The 25,674-nt window shown below is 49.0% G+C and overlaps 1 protein-coding gene across 3 annotated transcripts in view; it reads left to right on the plus strand.

Annotated features, from left to right (window-relative positions):
• The window catches only part of SPECC1L (sperm antigen with calponin homology and coiled-coil domains 1 like), a 909,747-nt gene that overhangs the window by 360,995 nt on the left and 523,078 nt on the right, over positions 1–25,674 (plus strand). For all 3 annotated transcript variants that reach the window (XM_069619860.1, XM_069619861.1, XM_069619859.1), the window contains one exon: positions 4,577–4,650. In XM_069619860.1, the coding sequence (XP_069475961.1) occupies positions 4,577–4,650 (74 nt within the window). The remainder of the gene's footprint in view (positions 1–4,576; positions 4,651–25,674) is intronic.

Genomic DNA, 25,674 nt, shown 5'->3' on the forward strand with positions numbered 1-25,674 from the left:
AAATTGTGTTCTCTTTTTATCCACCTCCACATTCTGGCTAGGATGTGGAAAGGCTGCTTAGATTTGATCCAAGACAAGCTCTTAGCTTTTACTTCTCTAGGATGGCTAAGTTACGTCAAGATGACCAATGTTTGTTGGGTATACAGATCAGAAGTTGGGACTTGCAGTCACTAAACAAACTGTGTATAGGTGGATTATATTGGGTATTACGGAATGCTACAGATTGGCTGAGAAGGATACCCCATAAGGCCTTGGAGCCCATTCCACAAGGGTCATGGCAACATCTTCTGCTTTACAAAGGTTGGTGCTGATACATGATATTTGTTCGGCAGCCACATGGTCTCCCATTCACACTTTTACTAAACATTACTGCCTGGATTCATCCTCCACCCAGGAAGGAGGATTTCGGAAGGCGGTTTACATTCTGTCCATGACCAATCTTAAGAGCACTTCTAAAATTCTTACTCGCTCCTCCAAATCTGACACTGCTTTGGGAGTCTATCAAAAGATGAGGGATATGTGGGAAGACTCAATCCATTCGAAGAACAAGTTGGTTACCCCTGGTAACGTTCTTTCATTTGGATGTTCCTCACACGTATTCCTCATCGCCCCTCCCAACCTACCCCGCAGTAGAATTTCCGTGCTTTATGTACCAGTGATGACCTTGACATCGTAACGAAGGCCCTCAAAGGGCATCCAGTCGACACACAGCTCCTACTGCTGAATCATTTTTTCCGAAATAGCTGAAGCTGGAGACATATATCAAAAGATGAGGAATATGTGGAAGGAACATCCAATCGAAAGAACGTTACCAGTGGTAAGTAACCTTTTCTTCTAAAAGGAAAACTTAACACTGTTGCGAGCCTGGCTGCCAATAGCATTATAACCTGTAGCATAGAGCCATTTTATCTTGTTAAAGACCTTCAAACCCTTGTTAACTGCTTGCTTTGCTCTGCCTGTTAATATATGATATGATGTAGCATTTACAACGTGGGTATACACAAGTATTTCAAGGGGCGATGAGGCAAGGGGGTGGGTACAAAGGGAGGACAGACAGCGATCCTACTATGCCAGGTGTCATTCAGATCGCGCAAGTGTATGAGAAGGGAGAAGGGGAGAGTGCGAGGGGAGGGGAGGGGGAAGGGACAGTGCAGTACATGGGAGTAGAGTAATAACAATAAGTAAAAGTAACGGCCAGCAGGTGGCAAGTGCAAAGGTAAGTGCAGACAGCAGGTGTCAAGTGCTGGTAGTGGGACTGTAGGGATACAGAAACAGTCCCCAAGTGCGGGGGTTGCCAGGCTGGCAGTGCAGGTGTGTGTGACTGGTGGGGAAGGGACCTGGGCCCAAGATCAGAGGGTGGCCAGGTAACCAGTGCAGTTTCAGTTGAGCCAGGAGGTCAGCAGGGGAGAGGAGGAGAAAAAGCAGAAGCAAAGAGAAGGGTTTTGATTTGCGTCCGGAACTGGAGGTGGTTCTCCTCAAGTTTCAGGGAGGCTGTTCCAGAGGGAGGCACCAACCGAAGAAAGAGATCTACCACCAACTCGTTGCTCGGAGAAGCGACTGACCCTGAGGTAATTGGAGGTGGATGAGCGAAGAGCTCGAGAAGGAAGATATTTAGGAAGAGAGAGTTGAAGGTATTGAGGCCCCCGGCCCCAGAAAGCCTTGTGGACAATGCAGACGGTTTTGAACTTAATACTCGCAGCAACTGGGAGCCAGTGCAGAGATTTCAGTCCTGGAGAGATGCAATCCTTGGGCTTGAGGCCAAGGACAAGTCTCGCAGTCCTGTTCTGGATGAGTTGTCGAGGGCGGAGAGTAGAGGCAGGCAGATTTAGAATGAGGCTGCTGCAATAGCCCAGCCTAGAGAGAACAAGAGCTCTGGAAACAGTGAGCTTCTGGAGGAAGGAGAGGAAAGGAAGAATACCTCCGAGGATATGTAGCTGGTAGTGTGACTTCTTAGAGACATCAGAGATGTGAGGAGAGAAGGAGAGTGTGAAGGCGAAGATGACCCCAAGGTTTTTAGCCCCGCAGGTGGGAGCAGAAAGACTGCCAAGAGAGGCCGGCCAGAGAGCGACAGGAAAGGAGGGAGCGGGTGTGCCGATGAGGAGAATCTGTCTTACTGGCATTAAGGCAGAGGTCATTGGCGGCACACCACTCCTGAATAGCAGACAGTCAGTGATGAGAGACGGAGCAGAGGTGGCCAAAGGAAGCCTGAAAATGATCTGAGTGTCATCCGCATAGCACTGAAAGTTCTGGCAGAGAGCGGCAATGCAGTGGTCAAGAAGTGCCAGGTAATGGTTGAATAGCCAGGGAGAGATGTTAGACCCCTGTGGGACACCGCAGGTAGAGAAAAACATAGCAGAGAGGAAGGACCCAGGTCGGACCTGGGAGGGTTGGTCGGAGAGGAAAGAAGTCAGCCAAGCCAGGGCCTGACCGGTAATGCTCAGGTTATCACAGAGACATTTGAACAGGATGGCATGGTTGACCGTGTCAAAGGCAGAAGAGCGATCAAGCAGGACGAGGACACGGGGTGTTTGGAGAGCAGGTATTCACAGATGTTCAGGAGAGCAGTTTCTGTGCTTCTGGCAGCTCTGAAGCCAGGCTGATGGTCATGAAGACAACCAACAGATTCAGTGTGGAGATTAAGCTGGGAGATGGCCAGCTTTTCTTGGAGTTTGCCCAGGAAGGGAGTGATGGAGATTGGGTGATAGTTAGCCAGGCAGGAGGGGTCGGCAGAGGGTTTCTTAAGAAGAGGGTGCACAAGGGAGTGCTTGAGGGGGGATGGGAAGACTCCAGTGGCGAAGGAGTGGTTGCAGAAGTCGACCAGAGCAGGGGCCAGGGAGTCTATGTGGTCCTTGATGGTTTTGGAGGAACAGGGCTGAACCTGTTTTGACAAGACTTTCATAGATCGGACTCGTCTAGAAACCTCGTCAGCAGAGAACAGGGGAAAGGCAGAGAAGGAGGGAGGAGAGGTGGCTGAAGAAGAGCCAGAGGAAGTGCAAGGAGTAGAGGGAGGGAGGAAGGGAGGGGAGAGGAGGAGAGTGAGGACAGGATGTCCTGAGCTTGATATGAAGTGAGAAGCCAGTGCCCTGCAGAGGGCCTGGGAAGGGACAGGAGAGGTAGAGACTCAGGTTTGACCGGCTTCAAGAGCTGATCTACCCAGTAGCTCCGATCAATTGCCTAGACACAATTCCTTTTCATTGTTTTGTTTTATTATGATGGTGCTCTACTTTATTGGGGACTTATATCTTTCTATGGTTACCAGGTCTCTCTTAGTGTACATAAGTATTTATTGGCACTGAAGCTTTTGTGACAGATGGCTTGCACAAAGTACAATCCTTGAAAATAGTTTATAGATCAATAGTACATGAAGGATTTAGACCTCCCTGAAAATATTTGTGGACTGCAGTTTGAAATTATCACCTCCTATACTCTTTGAGGGGAGGGTTGCTTAAGGTTCACTATGATATTTTGGTAAGGATTTTATACTATACTTGCTGTTTCTCAGTAAACTTTTTTCAATGATGAAAGGTTGTTTTGTGTCTGCTGTTTGCAGTGTTAATAACCCCTGCTTGATGCCTTTTCTCAAGGACACTGGGGTCTTTGTATTAGATTGAGTGAAGTTTTGCACATCATAGCAGTGTTTTTCCAGGATTCTGTCAAAATTACCGAATCCAAATGACCTACACCACCAAATTACCTAAAATAAATACTACTAAATGTCCTAATAAGTAAATGTTTGTAGGACAATTTGTAGTATCTATTTGGTGGTGTAGGCCGTTTTTATTTTTTGGTCGGAACAGCTGTGGGGCATCCCCTGCAACACCCAACTCGCTATACTTTACAGTATAGTGAGCGGAGGTTGCAGTGGACACCCCCCAAGCTCACCCGACCAAAAAAAAGAAAAAAGCTGCAGAAGTGTCCCTCGCAACAACCCGCTCACTATACTTTATAGTATAGTGAGCGGGTTGTTGCGGGGGACACCCCTGCAGCTGACTCGACAAAAGAAAAGAAAAGGACCCTGTGGGGCCGGTACCCGATCACAGAAGTGAAAGGGAACTAGCTTTGGAGGGACAAGCGAGATGGAAGTTAAGTAGGGGGTGGGTGCCATGGAGGTGTGGGATGGGTTAGGGTTTCTATAGATTTTAGGTTGTTTTACCTTGGATGACCGAATGGGAAATGTACAAACAATTTTGTATTGCGTACATTTCTCATGCAGTCATTTCCGTTGCAAACTTGTCAGTCGCGGTAAAATAACCCTAAATCTTTTTCCACACTCTATTTTGCTGATAAATAAGTCGCCTGGCATCCAGGCCCTTACTTTGTAGTCAGGAATGGGCTTATTCTCCGCAATTGGTGGCATTAGGGTGTGGTTTGGATCAGAGCGGGAATATCACTTAATGTCTGCAAGGATTTCCAGATTTGCCCCATGTTTTGTCTTGATAGTGCAGAGATTGAGGAGGTAGCTTTCTGTCTTACTAGCAAAGTGATGGCATCTCCCTTAGGATTCTGAGTCCTTCCATGTTAACCAGATCTCTGTATTGCAGCTGATAATGTATGTGCTATATTTACTGTTTTTCAGATACGGTCAAAAAACTTCAAGATCAAAAACATGACATGGAAAGAGATATTAAGACGCTGAACCGGAAGCTGCGGGTAAGTAGTAAGCTCCTAAACTGACCACACCGTTTCTTCCAAGCCGCCTGGCACAAAGGGGAAACACCACCCAACATTCCTAGTTAACTTCCGTCTCCACCAGCAATTCTCCCAGAAAATGGTGCTCAGTTATTGCCTATCCCATGTCTAAAGGAAACGTATCTTGCACACAACGACCAGCAAAGAGTCCGCCGACATCCTTGCTCAACTCCTGCAGAAGCAAAATTAACTAACCTCAGAAAAGGTAGCAGAACCTCCTGGCGCCACCTCTCGCTCAATGAGCACTCTTCCCCTACCACAGAACTACACAAACCCCCCCTCAGGAACTATGGCACTGTCCAGCCGTTGAAGCGTACTCAACCGTTTGCAATGAAGCCCCCAGTCTACTGTTCCACACTAGCTCCCCCAAAGATTACCCCACTATTATGAACAAATAATGACACACACACACACACACGCGCAAAATGAGTAGCCTATCCACCTCATTTTGGCCCATTTTCTCTGTGACCGTTGAGGTGGACAGAATAAGGCACTCAAGATATTCTGTGCTAGTGAATCCTCTCCAGATTCACTTGAATATATTCACTTGATCTGACCTGTGTAATTTGGATATCTGTCCCCGTCTGAACCATATTTGCAGCTTTTAAATAGCGCTTTAGTCAAAGAAAAGTAGAGCTGTGCATCTTCTCTACATCTTCTCTACATCTTCCTTATACTTCCCTATACCTCTATAACTGACATGGTTGTGATGGTGGGTGCAAAGAGGACATCTGTGGTAGGTGATTGTGTTTGACTATAAGTTGGCTCGCAGCAGAGGTCTTATAAGCTGTGCCAAAAATATAAAATGTTGCCACATGGCTAGTATTTTGCCAAAGGAAAAATTATAATGTGTATGATATTTTATCCTCCCGCAGGGAAGCTGTAATCAAATGTAAGATTCTGTTCCTAACTTGTAAATACTTTTGTGATGCTTGTGAAACTGCTTAAAATGCTTCACGCGTTGAGGTCCCACAGATTGTTTTTTTTTCCACCTTTCTATGCTGTCCCGTAATGCAGAGTTAGTTACCAAGTTTATATATATATACTAAACTAAACTATTTTTCTATTGTATTTGATTTGCGTGTTATCGCCTGGTATCCGCGACGGCTGTCTCAAGGACTGCTCGACATCCTCTCGCCGGCTGATCTTGCTTCACCGACTCTACACCTTCGGCAACTCAGCGGCTAATTTCTTCTAGGCCTTGGCCTTTAGGCCTGGCCTCACAGTAGAGAGTGGGGACACGTATTACTGACTTTCTCTTGAGAGAATGGCTCTTCTTTACACCTCCTCTTCCCTTTCCTTCCGTCTGGCTGCTTTTTCTCTCTTTTATGGAGCAAACCCCTTTTAAATTTTGCCCGTCTTGTAACCGCAAATTCCCCTGGAAGGACACTCCTAAAGAGTGCAATGGATGCCTCCCTTGTGTACCTGACGAGCGGCGTTGCAAGGTCTGTAAACGTTTTTGACCCAAAACCCTAAAAGTCAGGCACACCAAGCGGTGGGCGGCCTACGCTATGCAGGCCAAGAGTGACACTGCCGCCGGCATCATCGCCTCAGATTAAGATGCCGTAGACGCAACTGTGGAGTCTGTTGGTTCCCGCATGTCCATTCCCGGCCCTGATAAGCATGCTGCCGGCAGTGCGATGGGGACTCCACACTCCGGTGACAAGGTCAGACACCACGCCTCTACACCTAAGCACAAAACCCCCAGGCCTCACTGAACGACTCATCGAGGAAGCCATCAAAGCCCATAGGCCAATCAAAGGCCTTAAGACTTCAACTTTACCGGGCGCTTCACATAAATCTTCGGCCCTTGGTGCAATAGGCGTCGAAAGACACGCCGAAACGGGACCCCGCTCCAAAATTCCCCCAGTTCTGGGACTAAAAAGGCCTCCCCTTTGCCAGAAGGGTATTCTCCAGCCTCTACCCCTCTAGCTCAGGCTCTGCAACAGGATCCCACTCCACCTGTTTCGTCTTAGCCCACCTTGATGAATCCTCTTCCTCTGTGTGGACTAGGGAGTGATTTGAGGCCTGTATGGAGAGAATGTCTGAATGTATTATGTTTTCAGACACATCTGATGACTTGGTTAAGAGTTATAAGCCTATGGATACTTGCCCTACACCTTCCAAGTCTCCAGGTGCACAGCGTGCATCCCCGTCTGGACAACACCCACATGAAACTCCTGTGGATGTCTTCCAGGATGAATCTGATTATGACATCTACGATGATCCGGATCACGTCTCTCAGGACCCCATCCCTCAAGACCTAGATAACTGGGTCCCTGCTGATGACCAGTGTACTTGGCCCACTATCCCTGCCCATGAACCTGACCTGGACAACATTTTTTGGGATACTCCTCCCATCGTTCAGCCCCGGGACTCATTGCCAATTGACTGTCGGATTATTCAACAACCTCCTCAAGAAGGCGACTGACCATTTTCAATATCGTAACCTGGGAGACCATACCCGACACTGATTTCGTTGAGGAGATCCTCAAGGAAAAAGTCTACATCAGGCAATTTCTCTTCCGAGCTCAGTAAAGGAACAACTTGCTCCCTCCTTTCACCCTCATTCACTCATGCTGTCAACCCTAGAGTTGAGAAGATGTTCCATCCAGCGCCCTCTGATCCTTTGTATATCAGAGTGTTAGGTGAGTTTTCCCAAAGTCCACTTGACATAAGACTCTATCAGTCTGTACTACTTATGGAACCTTTGTAGAGTGGCAGAGCAGTCAGTCTTATCATAGTTCGAAGATGTGAGCTGAAGGTAACTATTTAGCAAAGCAGATCACACCAATACATTTGAATAAAATATATATTATGTTTACACAAGATGTTTTAAAATACTAGATTATTAAACCAAAACACATAGGATTACTTAGACACTTTTCAAAGGTCACTGCTTAGTTTGTAGTTGTTCGCAGTAACAATTGTTACAGCGTTTGACACTAATGACAGTTCTACCGTACTATCGGTTATACCACACACTCGAGCACAGACCAAAGATATACAATAATAGTATTTATTTAGCAAAACCACGTAAGATAGTCTTTTGGGAAGGAAAATAGTTGGATTGTCAAATAGTAACAGAGCTTAACGGTTTCAAAGCAAACTAACGCTTTAAAAGTCCAATTCCTAACTAGCATCTTTCGGGAAGGGGACAAACCCCCCCCCCCCCCTTCCCCCAAATCCCTCCCCCAGTTGCTTTAAAGCGAGGTGAGATGCATTTGAGGCGCTGTGATGGCCAAGGGGGAAGGGGGGGGGGAACACTTAAAGGGACACTTTTCCCTTTTAACAGGACACAATTTTATATAATCAAACCGTCTTAACTACGTGGTGTGGCCAAAGGCACGAGCATCATCGCTATTTTGTGTAGGTATTGGTAACCATAGGTAGAAGGGAAGGCCTGTGCAGTAAATGCGGCATTGCATGCACTAGCCGCAAATTTGCGAGACCACAGAAATCCCCAGCCATGCCCAAGCTCCCATGGGGACAGCTCACACCCCCAAAAGCCACAACGTCTATTCATTGTTCCAAAAGTGTTGTATAGATGGGTTTTTTGACCAGAGAGGAATATGCACTACTAGGCCGCGGTCAGAGACAGGCGCCTGGTGTGCATGTTATCTCACACTGGCCAAAGTATGACCCGGCTGACTCCCAGGTGACCCCATATTATAGCCCATATAACTGACTAAACCCTAAGACCCCTGAATTCCATGGCACCAGGTGCCCCTTGACCACCAGCCCCAAAGTAACAATTCCTGAAATATTCAAAGAAGGCGGACAGGGCATATCGGCAAAGTGACAATAGTGTGATTTGTATTGCGAGGTGCTGGCAGGGATAAATTATAGTTCAAAACAAGGGTGGGAGACCTTGGAGCCGGATGATGCGGAGGGAGGGAGGGAGATATGTGTGTGAAGGTTAGAATGCCCCAGATCCTCCTTTGTGTCTGTCTTAAGGCCTGCCAAGTGCACAATATAAGTGATAAAACAAGCTGTATAGTAGGAGTATAATACATTTTTCTGACCGTTGAAGTGAGAAGATGAGCCACGCAGCACCCACCTTATGGAAGACGGATGGACGGACTGGGCTGGGACCAATCGACTTCCATCCCTTATGGATCAAGGTGGTACCTGTATAGCGTCCATTCAATCAGCCGTGCAGATCCTTACTGTATATTGTTGCGTCATCATGACGCTGTGTACCTTTAAATGTTTCTGCTTGTACCTCTCTTTGGTAGAACGTTCTTAGGGGCACAGTACTGTTGGTCTCCTCTGCGTCTGAGATTAAAACTTGTTATCCTTACAAGATTGACTTGGGCCTTTCTTCTTCCTTAGCGGGTTGTAGTCTCTCTGGTATGAGCATTTAGGGGTGTGCTTTCAATTGGTGACCCCCAACGGGATCCCTGGCCTCTACAACGACCGGCCCCGAAAAAACACTGTTTTCAAATGGTTTAGCAGGAGCCATTTTAAGCAAAGTCCTCTCTGCTCTTTGAAGTGGGGCGCGGCTCAGAGTTCAGGCCAGTGTTTGAACCCTGTGACGGAGAAGTTTGTGTGAGCATACACATATGAGTAGATTCTTGTAAGAGATAACAAGTAGGGGACAGATGGATGGGGAAGTTTGAAAGGTATCGGTACGTGGAGAGCAAGGTCATCAATGCCATGTGGATGAGGTCCAGGTTATTTGTTGTTAAAATTCGTATTGTGAATGGAATGTTTCAGCAAAGTATTATAGGGTAAGGCAACAAGCCCCTCCTCGGAAGGGGAGGTAAGGTGGTACCACAAGGCAATATAGTATTTAAAGGAGGTATAAGGAAATAAAAGGTAGTGATCTTGTATACGTAAGTAGGCCTGGAACAAATAGTGGGTGATGGTTTAATGTGTTTTAATATAATGTGGGTGTGCTTTTTAGATTAAGAACAGGCCCTAGAAGGGGCAGTAATTGTGTGCGTCGCGGTGTGGTGCTGCAAGATTTTGTGGATCGGTGTATGTTTACATGGAAGGGTGAGAGAGAAGGGTGTAGGGGCTGATTTTCTTGTTTTTGTTGTTACAAACAAGCATCAGCGTTCGCAGTGCTTTAGAGGGACTTTGCGGGGTCAGTAACAGACATCACTAGCATGTGGGAGGGACACCAATAGAGCACATGTATAAGGCCCTGCCACTGTATCGTGACAGGTTGGAGAAATATCATAAGCAGTGATTCGCTAAGACAACAGGAGGGGGGGGAATGCCCTGCCCAGGGACCGACTCACACAACAAGAGTATTTTGAAACGCATGCCCTCATTTCTAGTAGCAAAATATAAGGGGAAAGAGCTACAGAAGAGCAAAGAAATTCTCGATCTTTGGCGCATGTTTGAAGGTGCAGAGGATCAAGGGAATGGAGCGGAGGTGCAGAGGCAGAAAGATGGGAAGTGCAGAAAGGGAGAAGGAGGGGAGCCAGTGGAGGGTAGGGAATTATCTCCCTTGACGACATCTCCCGTAGAAAGGTATACTAATCCAAGCTATGTACTCACTGCGGTAGGGACCCCTTCTGCTGCGGTCGGGTCTCCCGCAGCGCCAGTAACACTACAGGCTACTGCTCCCCCACCTCCGTATACCCTCCCGCCTGAAGCACCGGCATCAGCGGGTTACAAGTTTAGGGAGTTTGAGAATAGGTTGACAGGATTACTAACAGAACTGAGAAGGGTGCAGACAAACCCATGAACGGCAAGGGATATAGGTGCATCGAGAGAAGGGTTGGGAGAATGGAAATCAGGGGAAGTGCTGCTTAAGATGGACACTGAAGGGATAAGACCTGTAGGTGTTGGGAAAGAAAGAAGCCTGGGTGGGTGGATTATCCTGGGAGAGGCAAATACTGTGTTGGGAGAGAATGTGGAAGAAGGGGATGCTGATACGTTTACTGAGGATTAGAGTGAAGGAGAAGGGAGGGGTGAAGAAGTGGCTGAAAATACCCCCCAAGTAGGTCTATGGGTGGGGGGCAGGTTGAGGAACAGGGCCGGCCGGATGGTATTGGTAAAGAGAAGAGTTGTCAGATAGGGCAAAGATGCAGATGTCCCTCATACATAAGGGGGCAGGAAGGACACAGTATATGCCCTGGCCCCAAAACTGATAAGAACATTTTAATTAAGGCACTCCCTCATCTCATAGCAGGGGTGACCAAGTGGCTATACGAATTCGAAAAGCAAACGGCAGAGGTGCCCCTGGTGGTACAGGATTTTAAGAGCCTGCTGGTTGCCGTAATTGGGTACCAGACTGGGGACGTGTGGGTTAAGGCTGGATACCCCGGAGTAACCCTGGGGGATGATGCATATGATGGAGCATCATTCAATGGAGTTAGGGCAATGGTATGGGACGCACTACGGCGGGCCTTCCCAGATGCCTCTGATTTACAGTTGTTCATGCAGTATTCTATGGAACATGTGGACCCATCTAGATTCATTATTAAAATGCAATAGAAGTGGAGAGCTGAGACGGGAGGGCCATTGGATCAATCAATACCATTCTTCTATTTTATTTTAAAGAGGTGTTTGCCGAAGGAAGTGCTGCAGAAGGCGCTGGATAATATTGTGGGTATCTAGGCGAAGGGGTGGCCGGAAATACAGAGTATAATAGAGCAACAGAGAGTACCCAAGAAGTGGTGATTGCCACTATTGCAGCGCTCAGGCCTGAAGGAGGACAAGGTCAGTGGAGCGGGGGGGCACAAGCATCCCGGCCCACAGTGGCAGTAAGGGGGGGCCAATTCTGAGGCGCCAGAGGAGTAGGGTTTGGACCCAGGGGGAGGTGGGTTTGGACTGTCTCAGTGTTGGAATTGTTTAAGGTGGGGGTATTTTGCAAGGGAATGTAGGAGCAGGTCTGTAGTGGGGTATAACTATGGGCTGCAGCAACAGGGCCAAGGGCCCCAAGAACCAGGATACCCGCAACAGGGTCAAGGGTATCGGACTCTGTATTCGCGGGGGCAATATCAAACTTATAATCAGCAGTCCGATACACTGGACACACAAGCACAGAACCTTCCACAACAACAGCAGGGCAGTACTTCCCCCCAGTGGTCAGGGTATCAGGTGGGGCTGCCGCTCCCTTTGAGGGAACAGCAGTGGTAGGAGGTAGCCCCTTCTCGTTCCCTGGAACAAACGCATATACTGTTTAGGACAGCCACAGAGAGCACTCGCGTGTCCTGTCTCAACGACTACTCACCCCGAAGGAACCTTTGGTGGGGACAGAGATTGCAAACAAGCAGTTCATATTCATGGTGGACTCTGGTGCAACTAAATCATGTATCATGGAAGCAAACTTCTTGAAGTGCAGGTATTCTCTGGGGCTATTTACAGTGTTCCATACACTGAGGAGTTAGATGTAAAAGTGGGAGGGAGGGTAGTACGGGCGCCCTTACTATGTTCCATGAATTCCCCTGTCATTTTACTGGGTAGGGACCTGCTCATCAAGTTAAACATGACTATAGGTCATGGTGTAGTCTGTTCCACTCCTGGGATGTGTGCTGTTAGAGCCATGTTGATAATATACACCATGACAAGGGAGGTGGTAGTAAGCGGGATTACCGTAGACCAGGACATGTTTATTTGTGGTATTACAGTGCTTGTGAAGGTGGTGCCCCAGATTGCATAACAGTGTTGGCGAGTGCCACTGATTTCATCTTTCGTCCAGTGGGATCACCTGGCAGGAACAATATTCCGCTGGATTTACAGGGGTTCTTGGTGTCGGACAAGAGGGTTGTCCTATTGGGAATGGACAGGGACAGGTGTGAGTCACGCACAGTTCTCTCTATAGATCCAATAGAGCAGCTAAAGGAGATGGATGATGAATTGTTTGAAAATAACGACAGAGGGGGAAATAATCTTAGAGATCTGCATCCCATGTGACCTAATGATACAGTACTGAAGAATGCAGTGTCCCTTAATGGCAGCATTAACTCATCTCCATTTTATTTTGAAGATTTACAGCATGTGCCTTCACAGTTGTGGACTACAAATTCACAAGATATATATTGAAAGATGTAACACTTGTGCGTATAACATTGAAGCCAGGTGTGGTGCTGCCCAGGGTAAGACAATTTCCACTATCCAGAGAAGCCGAGGAGGGAATTAAAAAAAAAATGCAGGTCCTACTGGACCAGGGCATTATCGTGCCATCTACGCCACCATATAACACAGCAGTTATACACAGGAATTTTATTTGTTTTCTCAATGGTGTTGACGCAAAAAAGCACTGTGGGTCCTATGCCATTCGCCTGTTATAGTGGCACTTTGGATGCAGTGATGCAAGGGCAGTGCGCGTGCGAACAAGCTCTAGCAGCTGCTGCCTTTGCAATAGAGAAATGTTCTACGATTGTAATGGGATGTTCAGTAACGTTGTATGTGAAACATTCTTTGTCATTTTAGGAAGTTCAAAATCTACCCTGACTACGCAAAGGTCGTCGGATTATGAGATTATCATTTCTAAACCCCATATTCATGTGGTTAGGTGTAAAACAGTGAATCATGCCACCTTTTTAACAGACATGCCTACTACAGAGGGCTTGACTGTGCCAGATACGAAGGAGGAGGATGTCGACACTCCCAAAGCAAGGGACTGTGCATTGACAGAGAGTGAACTACTATTTATTGACGGGTCGTCCACAATTGATTAGGAGTGTGGGCAGAGACGGATAGGGGCAGCGGTGGTAAAACTTGAGGAAGGGGAGTACAAGACGGTTGTCATGAAAAGGTTGCCTACGCATTGTTCTGCACAAGCGGCAGAACTTGTGACGCTTATCAAAGCACTGAGAGTCGTCACAATGGTGTCATGTCACAATATATTCGGACTCGGCGTACGATACAACTGTACATCGATGGGGAACGCACCCGCTGATGCGGCAGCCAAAATGGCAGCATATCTGCCAAATGAAATATTCACTGAGTATGTTGTGACTGCCCCGCCTGCAAGCAAACATCCAGCACCTTACACAGCATTACCTATCTCCCAGATTATTGAGTTACAAGGAAGGGCACCGGAAAGGGAGAAAGAGTTGTGGTTACGGAGAGGTTGCAAACAATCACTGACGGATCTGTTAGGCAAGAGACCTCTGGGAAGACAGCAATGCCCCAGGAGCTGCTAGCAGTAGCCTTTGAACAGTTACATTATCCAACCCACAGCTCGAAGCAACACATAGCGGCAGACATACAGGAGAACTGGTTTAGCCAAACATCCAGGAAAGCATTACAGAAATGGTCATACATTGCACCACATGGTTTCAGTACAGGGATGACACTACTGGGCTGTTCCGTGAATTACTCATAGATTATGCTGATATGGGTGAGCATTGTAATGGATCTAGGTACCTCATTGTGGTGGTCTGTACTTTTTCTAGACTGGTGTAAGCAGGGCCGTGTGCACACCTGGATGCCAAGTGTGCTGCAAGGTTTTTAGTGCAGTAAGCATTCCTGCAATGGGGTGTGTGCAAGATTTTAAGGTCAGAAAGTGGCGCCCATTTTTTCAATGTTACAGCACTACTTGGCATCAAGCACCCGATGTGTTTGATTTAACAACCACAGGCCAATGGCGTTGTGGAGAGAATAAATGGCCCCCTTAAAAGTAAATTATCCAAACTGTGTACCACATGGAAGAAAAACTGGGTGCACTGTTTGCAGCCAAGTAAATACCACCATTTGTCACCCCACGAAGTGGTCACTGGCTGGCATATGCATACTCCTATATCCCCTGTAATAAGGGCTTCTGCCACACATAGGGATGCAGCAGTGCTAGGGGAGGAGTTCAAAGAATATTTGACTACCCTGACTCGGGCCATTAAATGTGTCTCCCATCAGATTGCACCTCACAAGATTATGACGACAGACGCCAGATTTTCTGATTACTATGGTGACAGATCCTGAGCATAGGACCACACGACTACTACTGCTGCCTGGGGACCTTATTTATGTCCGCAATTTTATACGCGGATGGAACAACCCTCGGTTCCAAGGACCTTACGAGGTGGTGTTTTGTACTCTCCTCGCAGTTAAAGTGAAGGAATTATGCTACTGGGTCCACCGCTCTGACATTCGTAGAGCACCTCTAGAGAACACACTAGTGCATCAGTTATCTTAAAACAAGGGGTAACAGTACTTGTACCCCTACTATCTCACCAGCCTATCCAGGGGCGATACAGGTGTGGTGGCACAATCAAGTGGCAGGCCAAAGCTCAGGTGCTAGCTCTGTATTTTTCTTTCTTCTGGAGAGCTTTCACTCTCCCTTTTGTTTTTTTCTTTTGTGTGCAGGGTACGTCTTGTGTGCCTGTGCTTCTATTTCAGGAAAGAAGATGGACGCAACTAATGTAACTCAATTAAGTATGGACTTGAGGCACACGCACACACACATGAGAGAATGTGGGCCTATATCTATTATTGTGGGTCAGTTTTTGCTGGAGGATTGAGGGTGATATTGGCAGTACAACTGAGAGTGTATTGGGGTGAGGGTATTCTAGGGGGAGGTCCTATAAAGGGCGAAAGGGGAAAATAGGATTGTATATTATCGAAATGAAACGATAACTCTAGATATTAATAATACAAGTTAATGTAAATACATCAGCACTAATGTGAACACTAACAATAATAATGGAAATTAATTGAATGTTTCTGATATGCATAATACGTCCGTAGGGGAAGCGGAGAATGCGTTGCTTACACCAAGTAGGGGATTGTGTAGCACTATGGAACTATATACTGTTATTTCTAATAGTACTGCTAAAGCAGCCATCCCTGAGAGTGTCTATAGAAGAGTGAAAAGAGAAGTACGGCAAAAGTATGACACTTATCAAGGAATTGGGTTTGATGTGATTGAGGATATTCATCACCCGTTCATGAGTTCACTAACTCAAGGTACTCTGATATGAGTGGTGTGGGAAGAACACTGTGAATGGGAGCTGTTGTGTGTTCACTTATTCCGCCCCCTATTGGGGGCTCCCAAGGTGTGTAAGGAACTCATGGTGGCAACAGTAAAGACAGACAAGTGATCACATTTCAAGGGAGTTTATTAAACTGTAAATGCAGGGTGAAAAAAATAACATAACCTAAATCTAAGATGGGAGCACGCTTCAAGCATCAAATTCAAAATAAGGCAGTCCTTTGGCATCTTGTCAAAGTAAAAGCCCTATACTGAAAAGAAAACTGTTGCCAAATCCTTACAACTAATTACAGAAAGAGTGTGGGATAGGTTTTCAATAAAGAAAGACGTGTTACAAATAATCAGGATGTGATTGCCAGGGGGTCTCCCTTCCCCACGTTTTGAGCACGGGACAGAAGTGGATGTCCTGATCACAAAACACGCTTGAGCTTTCCCAGCACAAGCCGACAGTTCGTTCCAGCCATCAGGTTCTTCGATGGTTAAGTCTCTTTTCACTACAAAGTCTCCTGCCTTCGAGGGCCTGATGTATTCAACAAAACAGACAAACTGAGTTCCTTTCCAAATAGACTTTGGGTGATAGGTTTTCACCTCTTGATCTCCCTCGGTCCAACTCTGATCGAAATGCAAAGGGGGACAATCCATTTCTGCTGGTCTTTAAATACTTTTTGCATTCATAAATCTTAATGTCTTTTCAAACTTTTCACTGTGGACATCCCTCGGTCGGGTTCACTCCTGTCAACACACTGTTCCTGGGACTTCAGGCTTTGCCCCTTCTTGTTAACATCCTGCAGCCGGGTTCACGCTTGCCAACCTTTGCAACACACTGTTAATTTGCTAATTTCACCAAGCCAGATTCACTTTCGAATGTACAGAGGATTTTACAAGATCCCAGTATGACCACTTTGAAGTCTTTTCACCTTTTCCCAAGGCCTTCTGGTTACGGTAGTTTCTACCATTAGGTGAGCGCCCAGAGTTTTCTGCGTGAGCACACATGTGGTGCCGGACGCCTTATTTGCTGGTTTTCCCCCTGTTTCATCAATAGCTCTTTATGCCTTTCACAATTCAAATGAGCCGTTTGCTACTTTTCATTCAACATATTTCGGTTTCTTATTGACTCTCCCCTCGACTCACCAGCTGTGTTGAACCACTTGGCTTTCTTTCTCCTTGGAGTCAAGGTTGGTACCACAGCGGCAAGCATCTCTCCCCGGCTTCGTAATCAGCGGAGGAGGGTCTTGTGTACTGTTGACATCTGCTGTATCACATGCTGGCTATTGTTCGCGGTTTTATGATTCCTTTTTTGGCGGTCTCACAGTTCTTGGTCGGAAAGGGCACGGTCGCTTATTTCCTTGTCACCCTCTCGGTATGCGCTGTCTTTTTCCTGTTTCTTTGTTTATTTTATTTATATAGCGCACCAAACCCGGAGGTATCTGGGCGTGTTCCAAAGTTGCAAAGGTTACATACAGATCAATAATAAAGCAAACAAAGTATTTACAAAATAATTAGATAATAACAGGTGTTACACACAATAATATACAAGGAGCTTGAACTGAAATAAGATTTATACATCAAGGTACAGGAGCTAGGATTTTGTGTTCTTCCTGAAACTATAGTAGGAAGGTTCAGTGCTAAGGTTAACAGGTCATGAATTCCAAAGTTGAGCGTCCATCACAGAAAAGCTCCTTCCACCTGCTATCTACAATTTATATATAGGTACATTCAGGCAATGTGAGTATATAGTTCTCGTAGGGCGTTCTGAGAATGTTTTGGTAAATTTGTCAGCTAGATATTTAGGGGCAGAATTAGCCAGACATTTATGCGTGATTAAGGATTTGAAGTTAATTCTATCTTTGACTGCAAACAAGTTTGTACTGCGACTAACAGCTGAGATTTGCTGAGATCTGGTAACGTTGAACACTGTTAACGTATTATTCTGTAGGTTTTGAAGTTTGGTTATGTTGGAATTACTGGAGCCTAGATATAAGGTGTTGCAGTAGTCCCATTTTGCTAGAATTAGAGCTCTAGCCAGTGTGGTACAGCTGGCTGTTGAAAGGAAGGACTTGCAACCGTAAATTAATTTACAAGTGTATGTTGTGGAAGAGGATGTGGCATTGACCTGTCTCTTTAGGTTTAGTGCAGAAACGAGGTAGAAGCCCAAGGTTTTCACCTCACTGCCGTGCTGAAAAAAGGACTCCCTTTGTGCGGTCTGCCTTGCTCGCCCTGTGCTCTCGTGCTCCACCTTTTATCCCTGTGGGCAGAGGAAAGGGCTGTCTGGTGTGTGTGATTCTGGTCAATTGCCTGACCCTTGTAGTGGGACATGTTTGGTAATGACGATGGCGTGTCCTGGCCACCTGGATGACAGATCCCCGTGGACTAGCTAGGGAGATACCTCCAGGTTTCTCACAGGTGTTAGTACCACAAGCGGTTCCTGTTATAGAGGGACAATGCCTAGTCCATCTTGCGTGATGCAGAATAAAAGTAACATTCCAGGCACATAGTGTGCAACTGCAAATGGTGGGCCCAGACTTTGTAAAGTGTAATGAAGAACCGCAAAACCAAGTGTGTGGAGTTATCCTATCTGATGGTGAAAGGGTGGAAACATATCAATAACAACTGGCAGGGCATCACACTACCTTGCTTGGAAGGGCTGGTAACATATAGAAAGGAATGTATAGCATAAGTGCTCACTTTCTGTGCGCAAATCTGGACAGAGCATATCACAAAGTAGACGTGGATTGCAACAATGGAAAAACCAGTGAGAGAGCACAAGGAAGAAGAATATAGACTCTGTTTCTGCAGCAAGGGTACAGTCTTTGTCGGCACAAATGAACATTACAGTAAAGCTCTCTTGATCAGACATGAAGAAAGGAACGGCTGTGGTGATGGATTACTACTGGGTCTGTTGCCGACGAGCTTACTTGCACCTCCCACAATCATGAAGAGGCTGCTCTTCGCTGGCCACATTGCATTCAGCGCTGTTTGCAATCCCAGAAGAACACCTAAAGGGGGTAGTACTGCCTGCAGAGGGGCCAATTAGTTTCCCCACAGTCGAACATGAAGATAAATTTGGTCCCCACGCAATAGCCCCACATCAGGCTAGGAAAAGGACAGTTCCAACAACCGCAGTGGTTGAAAAGATTGAATTATGTATCCAAGACTCTTCTACATTGCTTGCTGAATACCAGAAGAATACAGGCTTTTCAGCTCAGCAGAATCCTTTTTCGCATGTTTACTCTTCCTGGGAGTGTAGGCTGCAGCCAATGTCAAATGGTTGCAAATAGTGAGGTGGGGAACAGGTCCAGCTCGCGAAGGACCGAGGGAATGGAGTCAACGAGATAAAAGTTGAGTTGCGGGCATTGAGATACATGACAATGCAAAATCGATATGGGCTGCACATGTTAACGATGGAGGGTGAGGTTTGCAAAACATTTTGATATTCCTACTATAAATTTGTGTCTCCAGAGGACGCGGAGAACGCATCATTATCCCACATCATTGCAGCTGTTCATGGCCTGGGTGTTCGCATGAAGGAGGAGGGAGGAATACAGGACAGTGGTTGGCTGGTTGGGGCATTTTACATGGCTCTGTCGTGGCTAGGAGCGATCGTGAAGATGTTAATGCCCATCATTTTGTTTATCCTGGTCATTTTCTGCACTTGCCAGCTGGTCCTACAATGCTGTGCCACTGTGGCACCTGATAGCGCAAGAATTATGGTGTCAATTAGTGTTCCTAAAGCACCTTGCAAAACAAAAAATATTGAAGTACAAACTGATGTCCCACATGCTGGCCCGAAGTATGAAATGTTCCCCATCCTGTGTGGAGATAAGGTTGATCCTCTATACCACACCATCATTTCCCCACCCCCTGATCCAGAAAATTATACCGAGGTTTGGGTAGACCTGGCGGGGGAGGGCGGTGCATATATGACTTGTTCAATTGAAGAGTACACGTTTAGGGGGGAGAGTTTGCGATCAGTGTGTAAGGCTTGGGTGCCAGTAAAGGGGCTTAACCATATGTGGATGCAGAGACGGGGGAGTGCAGAAGCATTCCAGAATTCATTACTGTAGAAGTAACGAAAGGTGGAATGTTGAGAAGAGGACAGGCACGCCATCCCACCCCTCCCCTAGGTACTTTAAAGTGAGGCCAGGTGCATTTGAGACACTATGCTGGGCCAAAGGGTGGGGGGGGGACAGTGAAAGGGACGCTTTTCCTGTTTAACAGGACCTCATTTTAATATAATCAAACATAGTCTAACTACATGGTTTGGCCCAAGTTGCGAGGGGCATGGCTATTTTGCGCAGGTATTAATAACCATAGGTAGAAGTGGAAAGCCTGTGCGGTAAATCCGACACTAGGCCCAAATTCGCGAGACCACACAAATACCCTGTCATGCCCGAGCTCCCATGGGGACAGCTCTCACCTCCAACCACCCCAATGTCTATTCATTGTTCCAAAAGTGTTGCAAAGATGTGTTTTTTTTTTCATCCGAGTGGAATGTGCCCTACACGGCCCTGATTAGAGACCGGCGCCTTGTGTGCATCTTCTCCAGCATGGGGTCTGGCATGGATTCACATGCGCATGAATATTCCCCGTCGTCAGGCTGGGAATCATCGGTAAAGAAATCTGTTTCAGTTTAGTTTCTGAACTGTCTTTCTTAGTAGTAACCAATCACTGGTCTCTGGGTCATACTGCCCCCAGCCAATGACTGCCCTCTCCCTAAGCCCCTCCCATGCCAGCCATCCTCAGATTTTTACCGCACGTTCAAGTGTTGGGAGTCCTCGTGCTATAGCTCTCAAGCTTTTACTGTGTTTTGTGATTTTTCAAAGAGTTTAATCTCATTTTTTCATCCAATCGAGCCTCAAGCTCGACCGTTTCTACTTCCGATCAACAGGGACCCGTTTCGGAATTTTCTACACCCCTCAAGGTGGAATTATTGTTGAGTTTTCACTTCTTGGAGGATTCCAGAAGATCTTTGAGGCCTACCCCGTGTGGACATTGCCCAGGACAGAGGAAACGCGACACCCGGATCCAAGCTGTTCAGGAACTGCCCTGGATGCGGACTACAGAATGTCTTCAGGGAGGACGATCATTCCCGATGCTTCTACTGCCTTCACGAAGACAAAACGCACATGAGGAAGGACTGTGTGTTTTGCAAGAACATGTCGGAACGGACTATGAAGGATCGGCGTATCCGCCTCACCAACTGGCTGGAAGGAAAGAGCCCAGCAGGTGAGGAGAAGAAGTCCGAGCGGTCTTCTAAGACCTTTAAGGGCGCTCCGGCGATGGGGGCCCAACAAAAGGCAAAGCACCGCAAGTCCGCGGCCACCGGGAGCGCCGATTGGTTGGGCTCCTCGGCTGCCAGGCAGGGCGCACTTTCACTGACACCATCAACCACGAGCCAACGCTCTGCTCGGGGAGGGGGGAGGAGAAAATTGGAGAACCGGGTAAGCTTCTGGAGAAGTCCTGGTCGATCCCGACGGAGACAGCCGAGGGGGAGCGAGGCGGTGTCCCCCCCCCAAGGTGAAGGCCTCGGGCGCGCCTAAAGTCGTGAAGGCCCTGTTTCACCCAACTAAGGTCTCTAATGAGGGAGTCGTGGCGGCCCTGGCGAAGCCTGTGGAGGCAACCCCAGTGGAGGCGACCTCGGGCCTAGAGTTTCCTTGCCACTGCAGAGGGAATCCTCTTTTCAGCCCATCGATAAGACCCCCGTGAAAACCCTGGTGGAAAAAGAGGGGGGGGCCCGGTGGCCATCACGGACACTGATTCAGCCTCTGAAGAGGAGCTGGCTGGAGTCGTTAAGATCCTGGACAGAAAGTTCGAGGAGGTCCGGTCCCACGGGAGGGATCCCGACGAGGCGGACGAAGAAAGCGACGGTGGCGCCGACGAGGGGCTACTGGAGGAGGAGGACTCCACTCCCCAGCCATCCCGCCCATTGCAGTCGACACCTGGGCCACAGGTCAACTCGGGAGCAATCTTGATGGCGATCCAGGCCTTATGTACGGCGATAAGGATGCGGTTGCCCTCTGATCCAGCGGAGCCTGCACCATCGGGAAGTCCTCCAAGCAAGCAGAGGAAAACTCATCCACCCCCGCCTGCCTTTCAAACAATTACGGCCTTCGCAGCCTTCATCCCCATCCCCTGAACCGAGGGATGACACGGGAACAGATGGCCACGTCGGCAAGGATGACCAAGGTGGTGAAAACGGGATGGGCCTTCCATCACCACCTCCTCGGCCCCCCCCCCAACGAAATTGGCTCCTTCCACGCCATGATCGCTAGGGGAAACAAGCTCTTCCAGCTCTGCCCAGAAGAAGGAAGGTTTCCTCTATCAACGGCATGAGGCCAAGAGGAAGACGGTCCTTTCAGTCCCGTTACTTGATGACATCTGGGACGAGGAACTGTCGCTCCTCAAGAACCCATCCACGACTCCTGCCAAGAGAGACCGGTACGAGAAGAAGTAACTGGTCCCGGATTCTGCCCCTTTGTGCCTTCGGGCATAGCCGACCCTGGATTCGTCGTCTCAACGGCCGCCACGAAGAAAGCGGCGGGCGACGGCTTCAACTTCAACCTCCCTGCCGGACGGCGAGGGGAAGAAACTGGACGCCATGGGACGATGGGTCATCTCCTCGGCGGTGACGACAATTAAAGCGGCCAACGCCCTAGCGATTGTGGCCCGATAAGACAGGGAGCTTTGGTTCAAGATCGCTCCTCTGCTGGACTTCCTTCTGGACGACAAGCGGGCGGATGCCCTGGAGATCCTGCAGGAAGGTGAGGAGGCGTCGGACCACGCCATGAACAGTGGCCACGGACATTGCTGACACTGGTTTCCGCCAGTTGGGCAAAGGCGTTTGTCTTCGACGGCGGGAGTGGCTCAAGGCGACCGATTTCCGCCAGGACGTGCAAACCAGAGTTTTGGACATGCCCTTCGACGGGAACAACCTCTTTGGCAAGACAGTGGAGGAGTCACTGCAGGCCATCAAGGCCGACATGGAGATGGCTCGGGCCTTGGAAGTTTTATAGCAACAGCGGCCACCCTTTCAGAACTCCGGAGGCAAGCAAGGTGCCTCCAAAGGATTCGGCGGTGGTTCCTCGACGTACCACTAGGCGGCCCGCTCCTCGTCGCAGTAGGCCTACAGAGGACACGGCAAGTCAGGAGGATCTCGTCGTTGTCGCCAAGGCCGCCGCCAAGCAGGACTGAACTGGCCGTAGCGTCGGGCCCCCACCTGAGCACCCCGGTTGGAGGCCGGCTGGCGAAGTTCTTCAGCGTGTGGGAGTCCTTCTCCACCGACTCTTGGGTGCTGGATGCCCTGGCCCGTGGGCACACTCCAGTTTCTAAAGAAGTGCTCCTGCATTCCTCCCGTGGCCAGGAAGCAAAACCACTTCCCTCAACTGCTGCTGAAAGTAAGGGCGATGCTGAAGAAATGAGCCATCGAGCTCGTCCCAAAGAGGCTCCAGAACTCCGGAGTATACTCCCGGTACTTCCTCGTAAGAAAGAAGACCGGCAGCTGGCGACCCATCCTGGACCTTCGTCGTCTAAACAAGTACATCAAGTCCCAGAAGTTCTGGATGGTCACCCTCCAGCACGTGCTGGGACAGCTGGAGGAAGGCGACTTCCGTTCGTCGCTGCACTTGGAGGATGCCTACTTTCACATCCCCATTCTAAAGGGACATCAAAAGTTCCTGAGATTCATAGTCCAAGGGCGGCACTAACAGTTCAAGGCCCTTCCCTTTGGATTGAAGTCGGCGCCCAGGGTGTTCACCAAGTGCCTTGCACCAGAGGCGGCGTGGCTGAACCTGCAGGGGATCCACGTCTACCCCTACCTGGACGACTGGCTCATCTGAGCAAAGAGAACTCGCCGTCGTGCAAACAGCAAAGACCGGTCAACTACTTACAGAGCTGGGATTCTCGATCAACTTCGCGAAATCCCATTTGGTGCCGTCGCAAGTCGCCCTGTTCCTGGGAGCCAGGCTCGACACAGTGGCGCGTTTGGCCTCTCCGTCGGAAGAAAGGACGAAGGCCATCCTGGGCAAGGTGCAACGGTCGTTGACCATGGACGTGGCCAGGGTGAGGTCCATCAAGTCGCTGCTCGGCATGATGTCCTCGTGCATCTACCTCGTGCGCCTGTGCAGGCTGTGGATGCGTCCACTGCAAGAATTCCTCGACGCCCGTTGGATGCAGGCAGCGGGCAACTTCGAGGACAAGATCTCGCTCAACGAGACCTTCCGCCAAGCGATCCGGTGGTGGGGCAACCGCGCGCATCTGGTGGCGGGTATGGACTTCCAAACCCTGGTGCTTCAGGAGACTGTGACGGATGCCTCCCTGGAGGGATGGGGAGCGCACACCGGAGATCTCCACGCAAGAGGCCTTTGGCTCCTGGAGGCGAGGTCACTGCACATCAATGTCCTGGAGCTCCAAGCCGTGTTCTGGGCCCTAAGGTCGTTTCCCCCGACCCTCAAGGGCAAGTTGGTGAGGATTTTCACCGACAACACCACATGATGTTTTACATCCGAAAGCAGGGAGGCACCAGATCCCCAGCCCTATCCAAGGAAGCCCAGGATCTGTGGCACTGGGCCATTGCCCAAGGGATATTTTTGGTACCCTTCCATCTGGCAGGAATAAAGAACACCATTGCCGACTTACTCAGCATGGAGTTGCACTCGTGTCACGAGTGGGAACTGTGTCAGGATCAAGTGGATCTACTCTTCCAACGATGAGGCAATCCCCAGATCGACCTATTCGTGACGGCGGCAAACTCCAAGCACCAGAGGTTCGCCAGCAGGTTTTCCCAGCCGGGGAGCATGGGCGATGCCTTCTCATTCCCCTGGGATGGCCTGTTACTGTATGCGTTCCCATCATTGCCATTGCTGCTGCGACTCATCAACCAACTCAGACGGTCCCGGTGCAGGATGATCCTCGTCGCACCGGTGTGGCCAAGACAGATCTGGTTCCCGGACCTTCTGGACATGTCAGCACCGCCCTCCCCCAGTCAAGCTGCCGACGGACACAGACCTCCTCGCCAGAGAAGGAGGCGCCGTCCTCCACCACGACCCGGGGTCGCTGAACTTGCAGGCCTGGCTGACTGCAAGGATGTACTTTCAAAGGTCAGGGCGTCCTCAACTTTCAAGTGCTATGGACACAAAAGGAAGAGTTTTTCTGTCTGGTGCCGGGCACAGAAGATTAACCCTCTGCGGATTACGGCCCCTCAAGTGCTGCCGTACTTGCTATCGCTGGCCAAGGCGGAGCTGGCCCACGCCTCCATCAAGATCCATCTGGTGGCTATCTCCCGCTACACCAGAACTCCGGGGCGCTCATCTCTGTGGTCCCATCCCCTGGTGAAGGAGCTCATGAAGGGACTGTTCCGATCGTTCCCGCAGGTGGAGGCTCCGGCCCCGGCGTGGGAGCTCAACGTGGTGCTGGCCAGGCTCATGGGGCCGCCCTTCGAACCTCTGCATTCTGCACCGTTGAAGTTCCTGTCGTGGAAAACAGCGTTTCTTGTGGCCATCACCTCCGCACGACGAGTGGGAGAGATCCAGGCCCTCTCCTGCAAGCCTCCGTACCTGACTTTCCACGAGACGAGGGTGGTGCTGAGGCCACACCCCTCCTTCATGCCAAAGGTGCCGCCGGACTTCCATCTCAATGAGCCCTTGGTGTTACCTGTTTTCTTCCCGTCGCGTTCGTCGCCGGCTGAGAGGACTTTGCACTCGCTGGATGTAGCTAGAGCGCTGAAGTTCTACGTGGACCACACATAGTTTTCTGGAATGATCACAGCTGTTTCTGAACTTTGGACCTGTGAACCAAGGGAAGGCCCTCTCGAAGGCTTCCATTTCCAGATCGCTCTCCGGCTGCATCATGCACTGTCACCGGTTGGCAAACCGACCGTTGCCCGGCCATCCGACAACCCATTCGACCAGAGCGTTCGCTGTTACCACGGCATTCCTATCTGGTGTGCCCCTGCTGGACATCTGCAAGGCTGCTACGTGTAGGTCGACGCACACCTTCACGAGATTCTACTGCATCGACCGGGATTCCAGGGAGTCCAGAGTCGGCCAAGCAGTGCTGCGCAACCTGTTCGCCTGAAGGTGGGCCTGGCGAGGAGG

The sequence above is a fragment of the Ambystoma mexicanum genome, chromosome 10 (genome assembly GCF_040938575.1).
Source record: "Ambystoma mexicanum isolate Mex_15411 chromosome 10, UKY_AmexF1_1, whole genome shotgun sequence".
Lineage (NCBI taxonomy): Eukaryota > Metazoa > Chordata > Amphibia > Caudata > Ambystomatidae > Ambystoma > Ambystoma mexicanum.